At 45.9% G+C, this 18,377-nt stretch overlaps 2 protein-coding genes across 2 annotated transcripts in view; one reads left to right on the forward strand and one right to left on the reverse strand.

The window, feature by feature from the left end:
- Window positions 1-18,377, forward strand: part of LOC147707531 (dynein axonemal heavy chain 5-like) — a 1,425,553-nt gene that overhangs the window by 272,886 nt on the left and 1,134,290 nt on the right. The gene's annotated exons all lie outside the window — the stretch shown is intronic.
- On the reverse strand, window positions 10,005-14,345 carry LOC147707532 (uncharacterized). The gene has a single exon (XM_086926544.1). It carries the CDS (start codon window positions 14,304-14,306, stop codon window positions 11,541-11,543), a length of 2,766 nt encoding a protein of 921 aa, XP_086782670.1. The 5' UTR covers window positions 14,307-14,345; the 3' UTR covers window positions 10,005-11,540.

The raw sequence follows: 18,377 nt of genomic DNA on the forward strand, positions 1-18,377 counted from the left end.
ATGTGAGTGTTTGATTGATTCAGATGCTCCGTCCATCACCACCCCCTTTTGTACCGCTTTTGGCCGCCATAAGTGTGGCAGGGTATGCTCAGACGTGAGTCCCTTGCTCACTTTGCCACTGGATTCAAGCAAGCCCGGCTGAAGACGGCTGGAATGCCAGAAACCGGTCCTCGGAAGCTTGTTTCCGGTCCAGGGAAGACATGGCTTGGCAGTTCGGGCTGGACTGTTCCCATGAGGCACAGGGTCAGACTGATGTGCATATAGCCATGTCTGAACTGGGGTGGCAGAGTGGGCTAAAGAACGGTGATGGATTAAACCCAGATCTTTTGACTGGGTGTGAGTGTTTGATTGATTCAGATGCTCCGTCCATCACCACCCCCTTTTGTACCGCTTTTGGCCGCCATTAGTGAGGCAGGGTATGCTCAGACGTGAGTCCATTGCTCACTTTGCCACTGGATTCAAGCAAGCCAGGCTGAAGACGGCTGGAATGCCAGAAACCGGTCCTCGGAAGCTTGTTTCCGGTCCAGGGAAGACATGGCTTGGCAGTTCGGGCTGGACTGTTCCCATGAGGCACAGGGTCAGACTGATTTGCATATAGCCATGTCTGAACTGGGGTGGCAGAGTGGGCTAAAGAACGATGATGGATTAAACCCAGATCTTTTGACTGGGTATGAGTGTTTGATTCAGATGCTCCGTCCATCACCACCCCCTTTTGTACCGCTTTTGGCCGCCATAAGTGTGGCAGGGTATGCTCAGAAGTGAGTCCCTTGCTCACTTTGCCACTGGATTCAAGCAAGCCGGGCTGAAGACGGCTGGAATGCCAGAAACCAGTCCTCTGAAGCTTGTTTCTGGTCCAGGGAAGACATGGCTTGGCAGTTCGGGCTGGACTGTTCCCATGAGGCACAGGGTCAGACTGAATTGCATATAGCCATGTCTGAACTGGGGTGGCAGAGTGGGCTAAAGAACAGTGATGGATTAAACCCAGATCTTTTGACTGGGTGTGAGTGTTTGATTGATTCAGATGCTCCGTCCATCACCACCCCCTTTTGTACCGCTTTTGGCCGCCATAAGTGTGGCAGGGTATGCTCAGAAGTGAGTCCCTTGCTCACTTTGCCACTGGATTCAAGCAAGCCGGGCTGAAGACGGCTGGAATGCCAGAAACCAGTCCTCTGAAGCTTGTTTCTGGTCCAGGGAAGACATGGCTTGGCAGTTCGGGCTGGACTGTTCCCATGAGGCACAGGGTCAGACTGATTTGCATATATCCATGTCTGAACTGGGGTGGCAGAGTGGGCTAAAGAACGGTGATGGATTAAACCCAGATCTTTTGACTGGGTGTGAGTGTTTGATTGATTCAGATGCTCCGTCCATCACCACCCCTTTTGTACCGCTTTTGGCCTCCATAAGTGTGGTAGGGTATGCTCAGACATGAGTCCCTTGCTCACTTTGCCACTGGATTCAAGCAAGCCGGGCTGAACACGGCTGGAATGCCAGAAACCGGTCCTCGGAAGCTTGTTTCCGGTCCAGAGAAGACATGGCTTGGCAGTTCGGGCTGGACTGTTCCCATGAGGCACAGTGTCAGACTGATTTGCATATAGCCATGTCTGAACTGGGGTGGTAGAGCGGGCTAAAGAACGATGATGGATTAAACCCAGAGCTTTTGACTGGGTGTGAGTGTTTGATTGATTCAGATGCTCCGTCCATCACCTCCCCCTTTTGGCCGCCATAAGTGTGGCAGGGTATTCTCAGACGTGAGTCCCTTGCTCACTTTGCCACTGGATTCAAGCAAGCCGGGCTGAAGACGGCTGGAATGCCAGAAACTGGTCCTCGGAAGCTTGTTTCCGGTCCAGGGAAGACCTGGCTTGGCAGTTCGGGCTGGACTGTTCCCATGAGGCACAGGGTCAGACTGATTTGCATATAGCCATGTCTGAACTGGGGTGGCAGAGTGGGCTAAAGAACGGTGATGGATTAAATCCAGATCTTTTTACTGGGTGTGAGTGTCTGATTGATTCAGATGCTCCGTCCATCACCATCCCCTTTTGTACAGAAAATCCAGGCAGAAAAACGGAGAGTAGGATGAGAGAGAAAAGAGGAACACAGCAAGGCTAAACATCCTAAATACAAGGCAGTTTCGTCGTAAGCTAGCCTTCTACCAAATAAAAAAGTGTTTTCAAGTATGTCCTATCAGCCTAAAATGGGAGGTTAATATCAGACCAGTGCTAGAACAATGCACATGATGGGCCACTCACTAGACACTACAGTTTACTGTACTGAATTTGACAAAAGAAAGTCCCATGCTGCCTCTGGATTGACAAAAGTAGACTGTATCACTGCTAAAAACCTGCATCCATGCCACATACCACTCCTTCTTCTGCAGTTCTTTTTCGGTCGAGCCTATGTCATCGCGTGCACTATCGCTTGCGAGACGTCATAATTTATAATAAAGGGCTTGGAACCTGCCCATTGCTTACCATTTGTTGACTCCAGTGTCTTTGCTGCTTCCAAATTGGCCAACACAGGCCAAGCGCCACTTCATACCTTCCTGTCAGGAAAGAAACAATCACAGATTGGTTTAACTTAATTATGTTTTGTTAATAAAACTTACAGAGCGCACGAATACCCGAATGTGTCTTGGCGTTAAGACACTGGCGAGCCCTAGATGAAGCAACTAGTTCTGAAAAAGCCATGTTTTAGGTCCTTTCTGAAAGTGGTGAGAGAGCCGGCATTTCTAATAGAAAATGGTAGCTTATTCCATAATTGTGCTGTGCTGTACGAGATACTACGGCCTCCCCAGCTTAAGGTTCAGATCCTTGGAACCATCATGAGTCTGGCGTCAGAAGAGCGCAGTTGTCTGGCTGGGTAATACCTGGAGAAGAGCTTCTTGACAAACATTGGTCCGGTGTTGTTCAAGGCCTTGTAAGCAAGACATAGCGCCTTGAACTTAAAGGGCTGCGCCACTGGGAGCCAGTGAAGTCTTCGAATTTCCTTGGTTACACTCATATTTAGGGACATTTAGTAGAAGTCATGCAGATGCGTTTTGAATCATCTGAAGCTTTTTTAGGTATTGCTTCTGCATATTAAGGTAAAGTTAGTTGCAGTAGTCTAGCTTTGACTGCACAGGTGTAGTCACTACCGCCCTTTTGCAGTCATCAGGAATATAAGGTAGAACCTACTTCGATTTTTTAATCAGAAAATGGGAGGTAGATACAATGGCATTGGTCTGCTGAGATAAGGTGAGTTTATTATGGATCAGCACCCCCAAGTGTTTTGCCGTCTGGACTGGTTTTGGCGTTTTCCCCATTTCCGACGGCCAATAAAAGGTCATCCCATCTGGGTTGCAGAATCCCAAAGATTACCACTTCAGTTTTCCCGGAATTGAGCCTAAGACAGTGGTTTCCCATCCATCTATTTATTTCCACCTTGCATCTTTGAAACTGCATTGAAGGGAGGCTTGATCTTTATACGCTGCCACCACCATCTGGGTGTCATCAGCATATGAAGTAAGACTAAAGCCAAAGTCTTGGATCCACAGGGCAAGTTCTGAAACTTAAATGTTAAAGAAGTGCAGGGTTAAAATGAGTGACTGCCTGCTGCTTGCGCTGTGATTGAGGTACTATTTCTTCTTTTCCGTCCCACCCAACTGTTCTTTGTATTGCTGCCTCTGTCTTGTGTTCCCTCCTTCCTCCAACGCATCTCTTCTTTCATTATTGCTGCTCCCACTCTCTTCCCTTGCACCTCCCTTATATTGCTCCCCACCTCCACCTCTTTTAAACAGAGTGCCTAGCAGCATGGGTTTAAAAAAAGCCCTATGACACGTTTAACGCTGTCTTGCCACAGTACCTTTTTTCTTGACTTTGAGTCGTGCTGCACAGCAGCTTGTGCTGCAGGGCAACATGTCTAAAAAAGCATTGACAAATCCAATAAAATAAAATTGACAAAACCAATAGATCTTGCATTGGCGAGACCTGTTAGCTTTGCCAATGCTTGTTTCCCCCCAGTAAAGTGTTCCCTGAAGGTCCTGCCTGAGTCTCAAGGTGGTGAGGCTGAGTTCTGGGAAAGTATGGCTACTTGCACCATGCACTCAAATATTCCTTTCTTGGGGGCCATTCTGGTAACTAATTCACACTGACCAGCCAGGTCAGCCTACACTGCCACCACACCCAAACTTTGCTCTCTGAACTTCTAATTGGTAAACGAGTGGTCTTCACCACTAAAATATAATTTACTATATCACTCTCCAAAAGAACATCTCGCAAGACCTGCTTCATTTCGAATCTGCGTTTCTTTCGGGCCAGGAATCCCAGAATTCGAGTTTTTTGTCAATTTTCAGGAGGGCCACATTGGCCTCTAACTTCACTGTGAAGTAAAAATACACTCCTTTAAAACAACATCACCTTTGACTTTTTTTTGCCCTCCCCTGCCTTGTTCACACTCTTCATAGGTCCCTATCTCACAGTCTCCTTGCAGTGCAGCCAGATTTGTTCCACAGTACCCTCCAGTAAAGTTGGTTCTATTCTGTGCATCCTTGAAAGTGGCTAGGGACACTGATTCAGCCTATTTAAAGTTCCCACCTGATCGTCAGGTCAACACCCTCCCCACACCGAAAGCCCCTACCAGACTGGGCCACCAGTCCCAATAAAGCCTTCTTCTGCTTTGCTGCATGTCTTCATTTTTTTAGGGGCTAAGTTGTGATCAAATGTTTAGGGTGCTGTCCTTCTCAGAACCATGGATGGATTCCCAGTCTTGCAATCATAGGACAGGAGAAAAGCATGTCAGAGCTTTGGTACAGCACTGTCTTTTTCCAGGCACTGCTCTTCTCCCACCCTTCCGTACTACAACAGGGTACACCTTCCAGCACACCCTGGAGCATCCAGTTCTCCAGGAGGAGGTCCCAACACACCACAGAGAAGACACTAGATCCTTCATGCCTTCATGCTGAACAAATCACTGGCAGGCACAAGAATTGGGAACCACAACTTGACTCTCCCTGTTGCACACCATTGAAGTAATATCTGGTTTACCTAGCAGCTATTGAGGTACAGCAAATTGCCCAGAAAGATGTTCCATGTCCCTTCAGCCACCTATCATAATCAGTCACTAGCTTTAGATCGCTTCACTCTGCCCTGAAGGTAGAACTGAGATGGAGCGCTGAAACAACACGGCCATCATGGAGACCACCAGGCTTCACACCACCATGTAGGGTTATTTGACTTTGTTTTTTGGAGTCCTTACAATAAATATATAAAGGGATTTTAATACAGATCTTTTGGTATTTATGGAACGTTTCATCATGTTGTAAACTGTCCATCTGAAGGTGCAAGATCTGTTGCCGGCAGGTTGTGGCATGCATGTCCACGTGGGTCAAGCATTATTTTTTCTGATGTGTGCGGACATCTGGTTATGCAAACTTCTTGCAAAATAAAATAACTTTTGGCCTGTTTGTGTATATTTTAAACACAAAATTGATCGTTGTGTTTTGTAAGACACTCACCGATACCTAGTTATGTTTTTTTGCAACACACCATAACTTAGAAATTGTGGTAGGTGATTAAGCTAAACCCAAGGCTTGTGCCTCATCCACGTTAACTTAAGTTTTTGTGATGTCTATGAACCTCAGTACAATTGTGTTACTTGTTGGCATGTGTGTTAGATCTGCGAGTTGGAGTCTCTAGGGCATGGGCTCTGCCTCCAATGACTTAAGTGATATGTTAAGGTGGATGACCACGAATACTAGTTTTTTATTCTTCAGCTTAACTGGTGACCTGTATGTATTTGAGGTAGGTCCGAGTTTGATTCGCCATCATGAAAACTGCGCTCCCCGCTGACTGTTGATGTGGTTTTCAGATATTTGCAAATATATGGTTATGCTGTTTTTTAGCATAACGTAACTTGTGAGTCTGATATAATAGGAAATACTGTTGGACCCGTTGGCTTCAACTGTGCTGAGTTTGTAGGTAGTTTAATTTTCATTGTATAGACCAGTAATGTTTGTGAACATTTATGGTGAACGTAAACAGCATTTAAACAATGGTCTGCACTTCCATTATTTGTCAAAAGGTTTCTGTTACTCCAGTAATGGAACTTTCATAGATTCACATGCTTGAATCATTCCGTCATCGCTGCGACGGGGAATGATTCAAGCATGTGAATCAATGAAAGATTCCAATACTGGAGAATTAAAGTTAAAGGCAAGTAACTTATTTTCTTGTTCACGAACATTGACAGACATAAACAGCACTGTACTCTTCTGGCTAATTAAAAAGCAGTGCATGTTGCCAAACAATTGATCCGGAACAGTGACATAGTTAAAGGATGCAAATATGTGTCTTTTGGTGGAATGATCATAATACACACCCTCTAGTTCTGTACGGTCTAATTTGCTTTAGGACTAGTTTAATATAGATTGAGGTCAGGTATACATAGCAAGATCACTAAATATCATCAGTTTTCCCATCCGTCATGGAAATAAACCACACGGCATACTACTTCCATTGTCCTTTAACACAATAACATGTTTGAACTTGATGAGGATTGTATTCTCATTTGTGCAATTGTTTATCTAATAAGGAAAACTTGTATATTATTTCCGAACTTTTACAACCAAACCTAACATATACAGTATGATTTTATTGAACAGTCTTTTGTTTTCCAGCCTCATGCTCCTTCTCCATTTTAGTGGGCTGCTCTTTTGCAGCACAGGTTTTTATGACAACGGAGCATCTGATGTGTTATTATTTTTCTGACATTATAATGTTGTGAGTTTTTTTTCCTCTGCCCCTTATAATAATATCCTGTACAGGTGCTTTCAGTGACCAATTGGCCGAGGACATCCAGATCACATTGCTATTTCACAGTTAATTTAAAGTTTAGGTCTTTTCTGCAAACAGCTTTTAGTTGTCTGTATTTGAAGTCCTCTTGTGTACAGTACCAGTACTTGGGCCCTCATTATGATTGGCCTCTTAGTTCCGAAGGAGTGGTAACAGCAGTTACCTGCCACATCAGAATTATGAGATTTCCTGGAACACAAGATTTCATTACTTTATTACAGAGATGCTGGCTGCTGAAAAATGAGGACTTATTAGGGAAACCAGACCCAGAATTACGGATTCTCTGGTAATTGCTAGTTCCTAGTACACCTTGATGATTTATCCCCACCTTCCGCGGTATCTGAACTCCCGATCTTCCTAACTCCAGGGGTGGGAAAAACCAAGCCCATTCATAAGACGGCCTTAGAGTGGGCTTTGAACCAGTCCTTTGCTTATTATTTGTTGCCTTCCCTGTCAATCTCATGTGTTTGCTTCTTATTCAAGGACTTTGTGTTTGTTCCTCCCCTGGATCATAGTTTTTTTACCGATTGGATGCCTTGTATCCCTTCATAGCTCACATCAGGGAATTTTGCATCTTGCCTTCCATATGTTGCATAAATGCTCATCTTTGATATGCAAAGGCACTAATGGTGCTGGAGGAGATGCAAGCATCTGCATTCGAGTAAAATAAAAAAGACTTTCTCCTGAAACCCATAAATCTGCTCCCTTTGCTGCTGCGGAGCCTCAAATGGCTGGAGCATTTATTCAATTTACTAGCTGGGTGGAAGGTAAATGACTTCCCAGTGCAGCTGTTAAATTATTTTAATTAACTGAACTAGTCTTCCGTGTTATCTTTAAGGAGGATCTTGTACAATAGCCAAATATGTTCAGAGCTTCCTGTGTGAAATTGGAAAAATAAGCCATGCATTTATAAAGAATGAAAATAAACAACTCAGTGAGTAGTGCTGAAATATTTTAAGGTGTGTTTTCTTTTGCTCCAGTATTGCATTTGCATTATAAAATGTGAGCCTCAGTTAGGGTTGCTGACATAGAAAGCAGCTGCACTACATATAACCTGACCAAGTAGTCATCTGTAACAGAACAGCACAGAACTATTCTTTGGTCTTCATTCTACTTCTTGACACAGTGATGGAAATATCAAAATTACTTCGAATGATAGTCTGTTGGCACAGTTCTATGAGACTGGAAGATATTTGCCAAGGTGCATGCAATCAAGATGCAAAAGCAAGAATCGAGGTATTATCAAAGCTACAGAGACAGCCACCTACTGACATGGCTTGAAACGTCAGGGAGAACTTGTAATAACCCGACTGTGTGTAGCCTGGGATGGGCAAGTGACAGGCTTTACACATTCGAAGTATCAAACTGTAATTTATGAAATGTGCATGGCATTTCACTATTTTCATTCCATGCATTGCATATCCACCCTAAGTGCCAAAGCGATGGGAGTGGCAAAGGGTCAAACCGACCTCTTACAACTTCCAAGGGTATCTATCGATACTTTCAAAACACTTTTATGTTTGCATAGCTTTCAAAGGTTTGTGCGTTCCTGGGATAGCCATTAACCATTCACAAAACAAAAATGGCCCATGGCAGAGAACTTTTCCAAGTACTGTGCAGCTAACACAGATCGATCCATAGGCCCCTCGACTGTTACCCATCTGCCATACTATGCTCCAGTAATTTTGGTATTGTGACCTTTGTTCCCTTAGCGGACAGGATTCACAATAATGTTGGCCTCTTTCCCTTTAAGAGACCGGATTCACAAGAATATGTATTGCATTGTGAAAGCTGCTGCACTGAGTATCTGCTTTGTTTACTGTGTGCATATGCTAAGTATACCTCGTCAATAATTGTGAGGCAGGTGTGTACAACACATACTCAAACCATGTACAGTGTAATGGTTTATCATATTCAGTGAAGTACAAGGGACTGGTCAAATTGCTGCAGTGTGCCACACAAACACCCATGTGCACTCGGAAAGTATTAGATGGTGCTGCTGACTCTTCCCCCGATGTCCATTTCAATATAAGTCACCGTTATTTAATTTATAGTGACCCCTGGTCTGAGACCAGGTCCCTCAACAGGGTTATAAGTTGTTTTTATGGTGTCATGTATGGGCACGGTTAGCACATACCACCTATGTATTGGCTGAGATGATCCACATGGGTTGGAAAATGGCTTAACACCACTAAAACACATCTATATGTAAAGTTACTCTAAGCTAAGAAACAATCCAAAATGGTCGAAGAATAGTGGCTGACGCATTTCCCCTAAACTGACCGTCACCAGGCTTATTCAGTTAGCGGCAAAATGCTGACGATTCAATCATGGGTAAGGACGACAAAGTAGATTGCCACTGGTTTGATAGTGGTTAAGGGTTGTTGCTAATTAATGCCTTGTGCATTGACAGTAGATAAACTCCAGTTAATTACAAGGGATCGCTGTAACCATTGGCATAAACTATATGAAAATAATGTTTAATTTGTGCCAATTCTGTGAAACAGTAATATCTTCAATAAAAAATAAAAAAATAACTTTTTTACAGGACGATCCTGTAGTTCCGCGGAACATGCCACCTGTCGCCGGTGCAATCTTCTGGTCCAGGCAATTGTTGTCAAGAATAGACGAAATAATGAAGGTATGTTGATGCACAATTCCTCTGGTCGTAGATGAGAGGGGCAAAGGAGCCTGTGAATTTAATAAGAACCTTAAATTTAATGAGCTATGGAACCATAATATTAATCTATTGAGGAAGCATTTTTCTTGGTTAGTAGCTGGAGATATTGGTGGACCTCTGTGCACATTCAACCTGAATCTTATGAATTCAGTACAGTATCTACGTACACAGACACTTCCTTTGTCCTTATCCTGTCAGAGGCTTCCGAGATTCATTTCTTCTCACCCTAGTATGGCTTTGAAAGATTTTGTATATCTGTTGTTAAAGGTGTGGCACATGATCCCAGAAAAGTTACATGGTTGTAAAATTGAGTTAAAGCAATTGCAGCGCAACCTCCATGTTAGCTCAGAAGATCACTGGAAGCAATGTAAGATGTATGCCTTCCTTTAGTATGAATGTTGTATCTGTGGAGGTGAAACTGAGGCGCTTTAGTCGAGACATACTTAAAAAATAAAATGTAAGGTTAATGGCATACATACATAATGCTACAACAAAAGAAGCGTGGTATGTGTTTTGTATTTAGCAAAAGTCCCATAAAATAGACAAGTTTTTCGAGAATTGTCTCAGGAGCACAGGAAATACATTAAAACTTTTTAGGATAAAAAAATACTAAAAACAAAAAAAAAGCAGGTGATAATGGCAGTAATTGTATAAAAAGCTTTGGCGTGGAAAATGATGATGTGCACGTAACTGTACGCTAACAGTTATCTCATTACAACACACCCTTCCATGTCACATCTAGACATGTCTCACACCCCTACAGTCAGTCACAGGACTATAAATGCATACTGCCTGGGCATCCTAACAACTAAACATACAAGCTGGGGACAACAGTCTTTAATAAACCATTTTCAACTTGTGAAGATATTAGTTCTTATTTCAACACTACAAGGTCCTTAAGCCAGAAAACATGCAGAAACCCTTCCAGAAAAAAGCCAGCCCCAACCAGGAGAAAGAGGTCAGAGAAAAGGATACAGCAGCAATAGGCGTTGGTACCATAATTGCCAGAGAAACTGAACGGCGGATTGACAGTGGTCTTCAAATCCCCCTTAACTCTGTCACCCCTCCTCCTCTCCCCAAATGTAGGTCTTATTTGTCTGGCTTCTTTAATTAATTATCTGCCCCAAGCGCTACTTAGAAAACTCCATACCAGGAGACGCCTGCAAATACTTTGGTATGGTTGCCATGGGCCCTGGTGCAAGCAGGAAAGTGGCCTCTTTGACTGCTTTGGGGTAGCAAATTACAGCAATTATACGGGTTCAGTAGGCCCCGCAGTGCGCTGGGGCCCGGTGCACTTCATCTGCTGCACAAATGCTAACTATGTTGCGGGCTCCTGCAGTAACAGCTACCAAAACATGCAAGGGTCGTACCTTGGTACTGTGGTACACAGACGATAGGAGTCATGGTAAGACACAAAAGGGTTCAAGAGAGATGTGGAAAGACACAGAATTAACACAGATATTGGGGTAATTATGCCAAAGAAGGCCCAGGATTATTCAGCAAAATCCCCCCTAAATATGCACGAAAACATGGCCCCACAGGGTCTCAGACATGGGTAGACATCTTTGACAGACATACACAATAAGTTAATTATGGGGAGACAGACACTGACAAGAATCCACAGACACAACCCATGCCCAACCATATCATATCACGGAATATTAAATCATTTCATTACAAACAACATCACCATAAAACATGATCTGCCAATAGACCATCTCGCAATTCCACACCACACAGCATACTGAAACATGAACTTAAGGACAAAAGAGAAAAGGTAAACATAAACAACGGAGCAAAGACATAGCGACCATATTTGGAGAAACTGTCAGGACTAGACAGTGCCATAACATTTGTGGTGCAAACCCACGAATGCACGATAAGGGCAAGGGTCATAATACTGATTTCATCCCACCCTTTCCCCGAATGCACCTTCTAATTGGGGCAAACCATCACTAGGCTTTCAAACAGTGCCAATTGCCCAAATGATGTGGTGTGCGATGGATATACAAAAATGAAATGTAACATAACACAGCTCACTCTTGGTTACTGCTATACTGAATTGACTGTTCACATGATGGATCAGCACTATTGCCAGATGTTGGTGAGGAGGTTGCCACAAAAGGTAATGAACTGTGCCCATCCTCAGCAGACATCACCTTGATTGCCATCAAGTTACACATATTTTCTTGTCTTTGCAATAAATCCCCTAGTTTTAGTAGGTTTTTCGAAACCCCCCCCTGACTTAGCATTAGCTGTCTAAGAATGGCACGATTTGCCACTGCTAAGTTGCGGATCATGGCATTCTGAGCCTCCACAGCCTGGACTTTTCTTCTTTGTAGCTTCAGGGATTGCTTGTGAATGCGGTTAGCTTCCCGTTGAAGTGTGTTTTGCTCCTCCACTCTGCTGTTGAGTTTCTCAAGCAGTTCAAAATGGCTTCCATGAGCATGTAGCAGTGTGGAATCACATTCCCCCCAATTGGTTATGGTTTCCACTGGACCAATCTCTCCAAAGTGCATATCGGTGGGGTGAAACCCTCCTTCCTCGTGACCGTCAATCTGAAGAGTGTCCTTCAGGATAAAATCTGTATAATACTGCCCAAATTGAGAGGCATCCTCGTCGGGATGTTCAGTGGGAGGAGGGTTCTCCGAGATATAATCCCATGATCCAACATCCAAAGGCAGGGCCTCCTCTTTAAGATTGTCAATTGAAGCCTGGTCCTCGAGGGTGTAATGCAGCGTTTTCCTTCTTACTCGATCCCTTTCTTCCTTAAGATGGTTAATGTGATCAAGTTGTCCTAGTGTGTAGCCATAAGGTTCCTTTGTAAAAGGCGGCATGTCTTTAGGACTTCCAGTGGGGACAGATTCTTCAGGGATAACATTCTGAAGCCCCTTTTCAAATAGAAATCTCTCTTCCTTAAGGCTTGGAATAGGTACAAGGTTGTTTAGCCTATTACCTATTTCTGATGACAAGTCCTTTTCCACAGGATGGGATACTGAAGTACTGCTCTGCACGTTATAGTGTGAGGATGCCTTTGGCAGAGAGGCTACCTCTTTCGGTGCATAGTCATTGTCAGAAGGCTTTTGTGTATAGTGCATACAACAGTTTTCTAATGGAAGTACCTCATCCTTGGGTTTTTTAATAGGCGCATGCTTTTTCTGGTTAACCGGCTGTGCCTCCTCAGTAAACTGGTGCACTACTTCAGGAAGGTCAACTGGTGCAGGTTCCTGTTGTGGATAATGCAGAGGTCCAATTCTTGATGGTTGCATCTCTTCTTCGGGATAGTCAACAGTATGAGGATCCTGGCACGTGTACCTTGCAGCTCCATTTGTCAGCGGTGCGGTCTGTTCCTTCAGCGTCTGAGCGCCTGCATTGTCCTGTATAGTGTATTGTTGGCCATGCTCTCTGCGAGGTTGCACTCCTCCTCGAAGATGCTCGGCGGGAGGAAGCTCGCGTGGGGCATGGTGCAGAGATGTGTTTTCTGATAGAGGTTGCTCTCTTGCACGTTCACTGGGAGGGTCCTCTGTATCATAGCAGTGTGATACCTTAGTCGAAGGCAGCGCTTGCTTCTCTGAATAGTGAGCAGGATTCTCTTGTAAAAAATGCTGGGGTCTCTTTCTGTGAACATTTTCTTGAGGGTAGCTGGCGTGTGTAGAATCCCGTAGAGTATAATGCTGTTTACCCCCTGTTTGCGGCCGGGACTGATTTTGCTGACAGTTAGCAGCATCAGGATGCCGCCCAGGCCGATGGGGCGACCCATCGTTCAGCACCTCTTCCTGCGAATAATTTGAGTTAGTAGGACGCTGTTCGGTGTACTGCTGAGCAACTTTTCTCAGTTCTTCTTTAGGGGCATATTCGGTTGGCTCGGGGTGCTGCTCAGTATAATTCGACCCTTGTTCATTGTTTTCTTCTTGGGTGTGTTCTGTGTGAGCAGCCTGCTGTGAAGCGTGGTTACGAGATTCCCTGCTCGGTGCCGATTTGTAAGGATATCCGCTTGTGTCCTGTTGCTGCAATGTATAATCGTGGGACCCCTGGCTCTGTGTCTCTCCCGCCCCGTGGGCACGTTGTGATGGGCGCTGTCCTTCTTGTCTGGGCATGGCAGGATGTCCAGGTGCATGCATCCCTCCTCTCCTCTCCTGGCTCTGCTGTTCGAGCTCAACCTCCCCGATTTCGGTCTCTCCACGTCTCCTCCTCTTGCCCCCGGAGGCCCTCATCAGCTCGCTGGCGCTGAACAGGGCGTTGCTGTAGAAGGCTTCGCCGGGTCCCACCTGAGCTCGCAGCAGGTACGCCAGGTAGAGGTCGAGCTCACGAACGGACACAGCGATGTGCCGGGGCTGCACACACAGCGCCGGGCTGCGGCACTGGGGTCCGCGCACCAGCCGCTCGCCATCCGTGCTTTCCAGGGGAATGCCCTTGAAGAGAATGACCATGACAAGGTCCAGGCGCCAGATTTTGTCGCCCTGGCGCTGGCAGTCTATGCGGCGCATCTTGCCGCGCTGGTCGGGGTTCGAAAGGAGGCAGCAGGGCGGCTTACGGCCAGTTATGGTCAGCACCAGGTCCTGGCGGCTCTGCGGGCTCAGGTCGCGGCTCAGCTTGGCCAGCAGCCGGGCGGCCCATGCCCGCTTGTGTTCTGCGCTCTGGCTGAGCAGCTCTTCCTTGGCCGCGCGCTCCTCCTCGCGCGACATGCGCCGCTCGTGCTGCTTCAGGTAGCGCATTTTACGGGCGTACAGGTTGAACCAGGTGTAGGCCAGCGCGCGCACGTGCGGCAGCAGGGCCTTGATGCACGGGTGGTATTCATCCATAGCCTACGGTGCCGCACAATCTGACGTTTCTGCAGTATTTTATTTTCTAGTGAGACACAGATAACCCGGAAGAGGACCAATACTTAAATGCTGGAACGCGAACGTGCATTTTATTTGCAGCCATTTTAGGTGTGGGTTCGCCCTTTTACCTCGTATGGGAATGAGAAAATGCCATAGTTGTTATTCTCTATGAATCGAGATGGCGTGTGACCACTCCCCAACGCGTGCGAACGTGGGATGTTAGTGAACATTAAATCGTCGCTCCAGTGTTTTAGATGCGCCATTGACCCTCTCTTGCTTCTCGCTGCCACATTGGTTGGAATTTGTGTGACTTGTCCCTGCCTCGACCAACCAGCTGTTACTTCATCGCGCTCGTTTTCGAACTTGGCACGCGGATCGTTTTCCAACTTGGCAGGCTCTGCTAGTGCAGTCAAATTGAGGCAGCAAACATCATTGTGGTTTTCTTTGTTCTGTGCAACAAAGTAGAATAATGCTTTCAGTGGCGGCTGGTGCATTTTAAAAGTATGGTAAGGCAGAAAGTTGTGAGTCCAATATAAAGTGTGAGCGAGCTTGAATCAGACATAGGGGGAGGATGCGTGGGGTTCTCCCCTCGCAAGAGAATTTGAGAAATGAAATGTGTAAATAAAATATTTTCAGTTCATATTTTAATAAAGGTTGTTACCATTTAAAAAAAAAAGAAGGAAATGGACTCTCAAACAGACTTGCCACGCTACCTGCTCACACAACGACACATTACTCACCCTGCACTCATACAGGCACACTGCTCACCCTGCACTCATACAGGAACACCGGTCACCCTGAACTTATAAAGCATCCCCACTCACTCTGCACTCTTGGGCACACCGCTCACTGTGCACTCATACAGTTTCCCATTCACCCTGCACCAGGGCACAAGTCCTAAAAAAAGAAGTGGGGGGACGCTGTCACCGGCAGTGACGTCACAACAGGATTCTCATGGGTATTCATATGCCTTTAGATGAAAGGTGGTCTGTAACCTGCCTCACGGGTTCTGCCGGTGCCTGCGTTTAATCCCCTGTAGTGAATACAGGTAGACAGACGTTCTGAATGAGCTCCAATCTCGATCCAGAGAGGCGAAAGAGTGAAGTCCAGCTTTTGGGAAGGGGGATGGCGTCCACCCGGTAAAAACCCGGTAAAATAAGTGGGGGGACGCCGTCCATCCGCGTGGTACCCCGACTCGAGCCCTGCCCTGCAATAATTCAGGCACACCACTCACACTGCACTCACAGCATCCCTACTCATACAAGCACACCACTCACATCAGTGTTTCACTCACCTTGTAGTCTTAAAGGCAATCCGCTCAACCTGCAGTCATACAGGCACACCACCCACCCTTCGCTCATGCAGGCACACCACACACCCTGAACTCCTTGTGTCACAACTCACCATCATTCATCCAGGCGCAATACTCATGTAGCGCTCATTTAGGCACACCCCATCCTGGATTCATACAGCATCCCCAGTCACCCTCCACTCCTACAGCGTCCCCACTTACCCTGCACTCAAACAGCATTCATACTCACCCTGCACACATACAGGCACACAACACACACTGCACTCATACAGTGTTCCCCCTCAGCCTACACTCATACGAATGCAAGCTTCTCTTTCAGTGTCTTGGAATAGGTGCAGGGAGGCCAGGACATTCTTAGACTTAATTGGGATGGCAGAAGATGAAGGCTTGGGTCTGTCCCAATCCAGCACTGATGCCTTCATTTTGTTTCAGTACAAGACTTCAGTGTACCACTGGGCACCAGCGTGGTCCATTTGACTCCTATACTTTAACGAATCAATGTATATCAATTGGGTTAAGATAAGAGAGCTGGCCCAGCGCAATGGAATTTAATTTACACAATAAAACAACAACACACTTACTCTGCATATGTCTATGAAAATAGCACAGCTTGTGTAGTTGCTGTCTGCTTTTGACTTCTCCCTGAAGGTGAGCAACATTTTACCTGGTAGCCTTGTCCGTATTTTCACCCACCTAATGCAGACACCCAGCTCTGCCGCAATGCAGCCTGCAAATCAATGGAGACATGCGGGCTTGGGCTGCATCCTGGATTCAATCAACAAAGGGGCCTGCAGCTTCAAAAGGGTGAGCATTGGTCAGCACTGATACCTGTGGAAATCTGCTGCTTAAGGCAACAATAATGGTACGAGCAAGCACACAATGTAAAGATAAAACTGCACTCTGCCTGCGCAGAACGATATAGGCTTCAACCGTTACTTCACCCTCACGTGAATCAGCTCGCCAATACACTGCAGACCCCTCATCCAGCCTGTCCTCTTTGAAGTAAAAGCATACCAGCATGGGGTTGGGGAGGGGCTCGCATGTTTTCTGACGGCTAGTCAGCCCTGAATCTTTTGTATTTGGGGCTAAGTGAACCACTCCCAAAGTCGTATGCCTTTGTAGCCCAGAATGGAGCAAATACAATGCCGTTGAAAAATGCCGCACCCACCACCCTAACGACGTAACATTGCTTTTTGCCTCGAGTGCGGGTACTCTGTAGCCGAGGCGGCGCATGCACATCCGCGCCCACTTTTCCAGCTTTTAATTAAAAAACGAGTTTCAGCTTACTTATTGCCTGAAACAAACAACCACAAAGCATTTTGAAGCAACTATGTGTTTTTTGTTTAGTGTTTGGGGGACAATGTCCTTTTCGCTCCTTAAAACCAGCCATCCCTGAATGCTTTACTGGCGCAATTACATTAATAAGTACAGCAAAGCACAGGTGGATGCAGTTTTTCTTTTACCTTTTCACAGTGTACCACACAACCACATACACAACCACACACACACAAACAACCACACACACAACCACACACACACACAACTACACACAAAACCACACACACACAACCACCCACACACACAACCACACCCAACCACACCCAACCACACATCCACACACATACCCACAACCATATCCGCACCCACAACCGTACCCACACACAACCAAAGGACAACCACACACACAACCACACACATACACACAACCACACACACACCCAAAACCACACACACACCCAACAACACACACAACCACACACAACAACCACACACAACCACACACACAACCAAACACACAACCACACACACACAACCACACACACACACACACACACACACAACCACACACAAACACAACCACACACAAACACACAGCCACACACACACAACCACACACAACACACAACCACACCCAACCACACATACACACAACCACACACACATACAACCACACACCCATACAACCACACACCCAACCAGACACACACACAATCACACTCACACACACAACCACACACACTCACAACCACACACACACAACCATACACACAACCACACACAAACATCCACAAGCACACACACAACCACACACACAACCACACACACACACAACCACACAATAACACACAACCACACAACCACAAACACAACACACACACACAACCACACCTAACCAAACGCAACCACAAACACACACACAACCACACACACTCACAAACACACTCACAAACACACACACAACCACACACACAACCTCACACACAACCACATACACAACCACACACAACCACACAACCGCAAACACAACACACACACACACACACAACCACACCTAACGACACACAACCACAAACACACACTCAACCACACACACTCACAAACACACACACACAATCACATACAACCACACACACAACCACATACACAACCACACACACAACCGCACACACAACCACACACACAACCACACACACAACCAACCACGCACAACCGTACACAACCACACACAAAACCACACACACACAACCACACACACACAAAACCACACACATAACCACATCCACAACCACACACACACCAACACACACACACACCAACACACACACAACCACACACACAGCCACACACACAAACACACACACACAACCACACACACAACCACACACACCGCCACACACACAAACCCACACACAACCACGCACACACAACCGCACACACAACCACACACACAACCTCAA

Source organism: Lissotriton vulgaris, chromosome 6 (genome assembly GCF_964263255.1).
Source record: "Lissotriton vulgaris chromosome 6, aLisVul1.2, whole genome shotgun sequence".
Classification (NCBI taxonomy): domain Eukaryota; kingdom Metazoa; phylum Chordata; class Amphibia; order Caudata; family Salamandridae; genus Lissotriton; species Lissotriton vulgaris.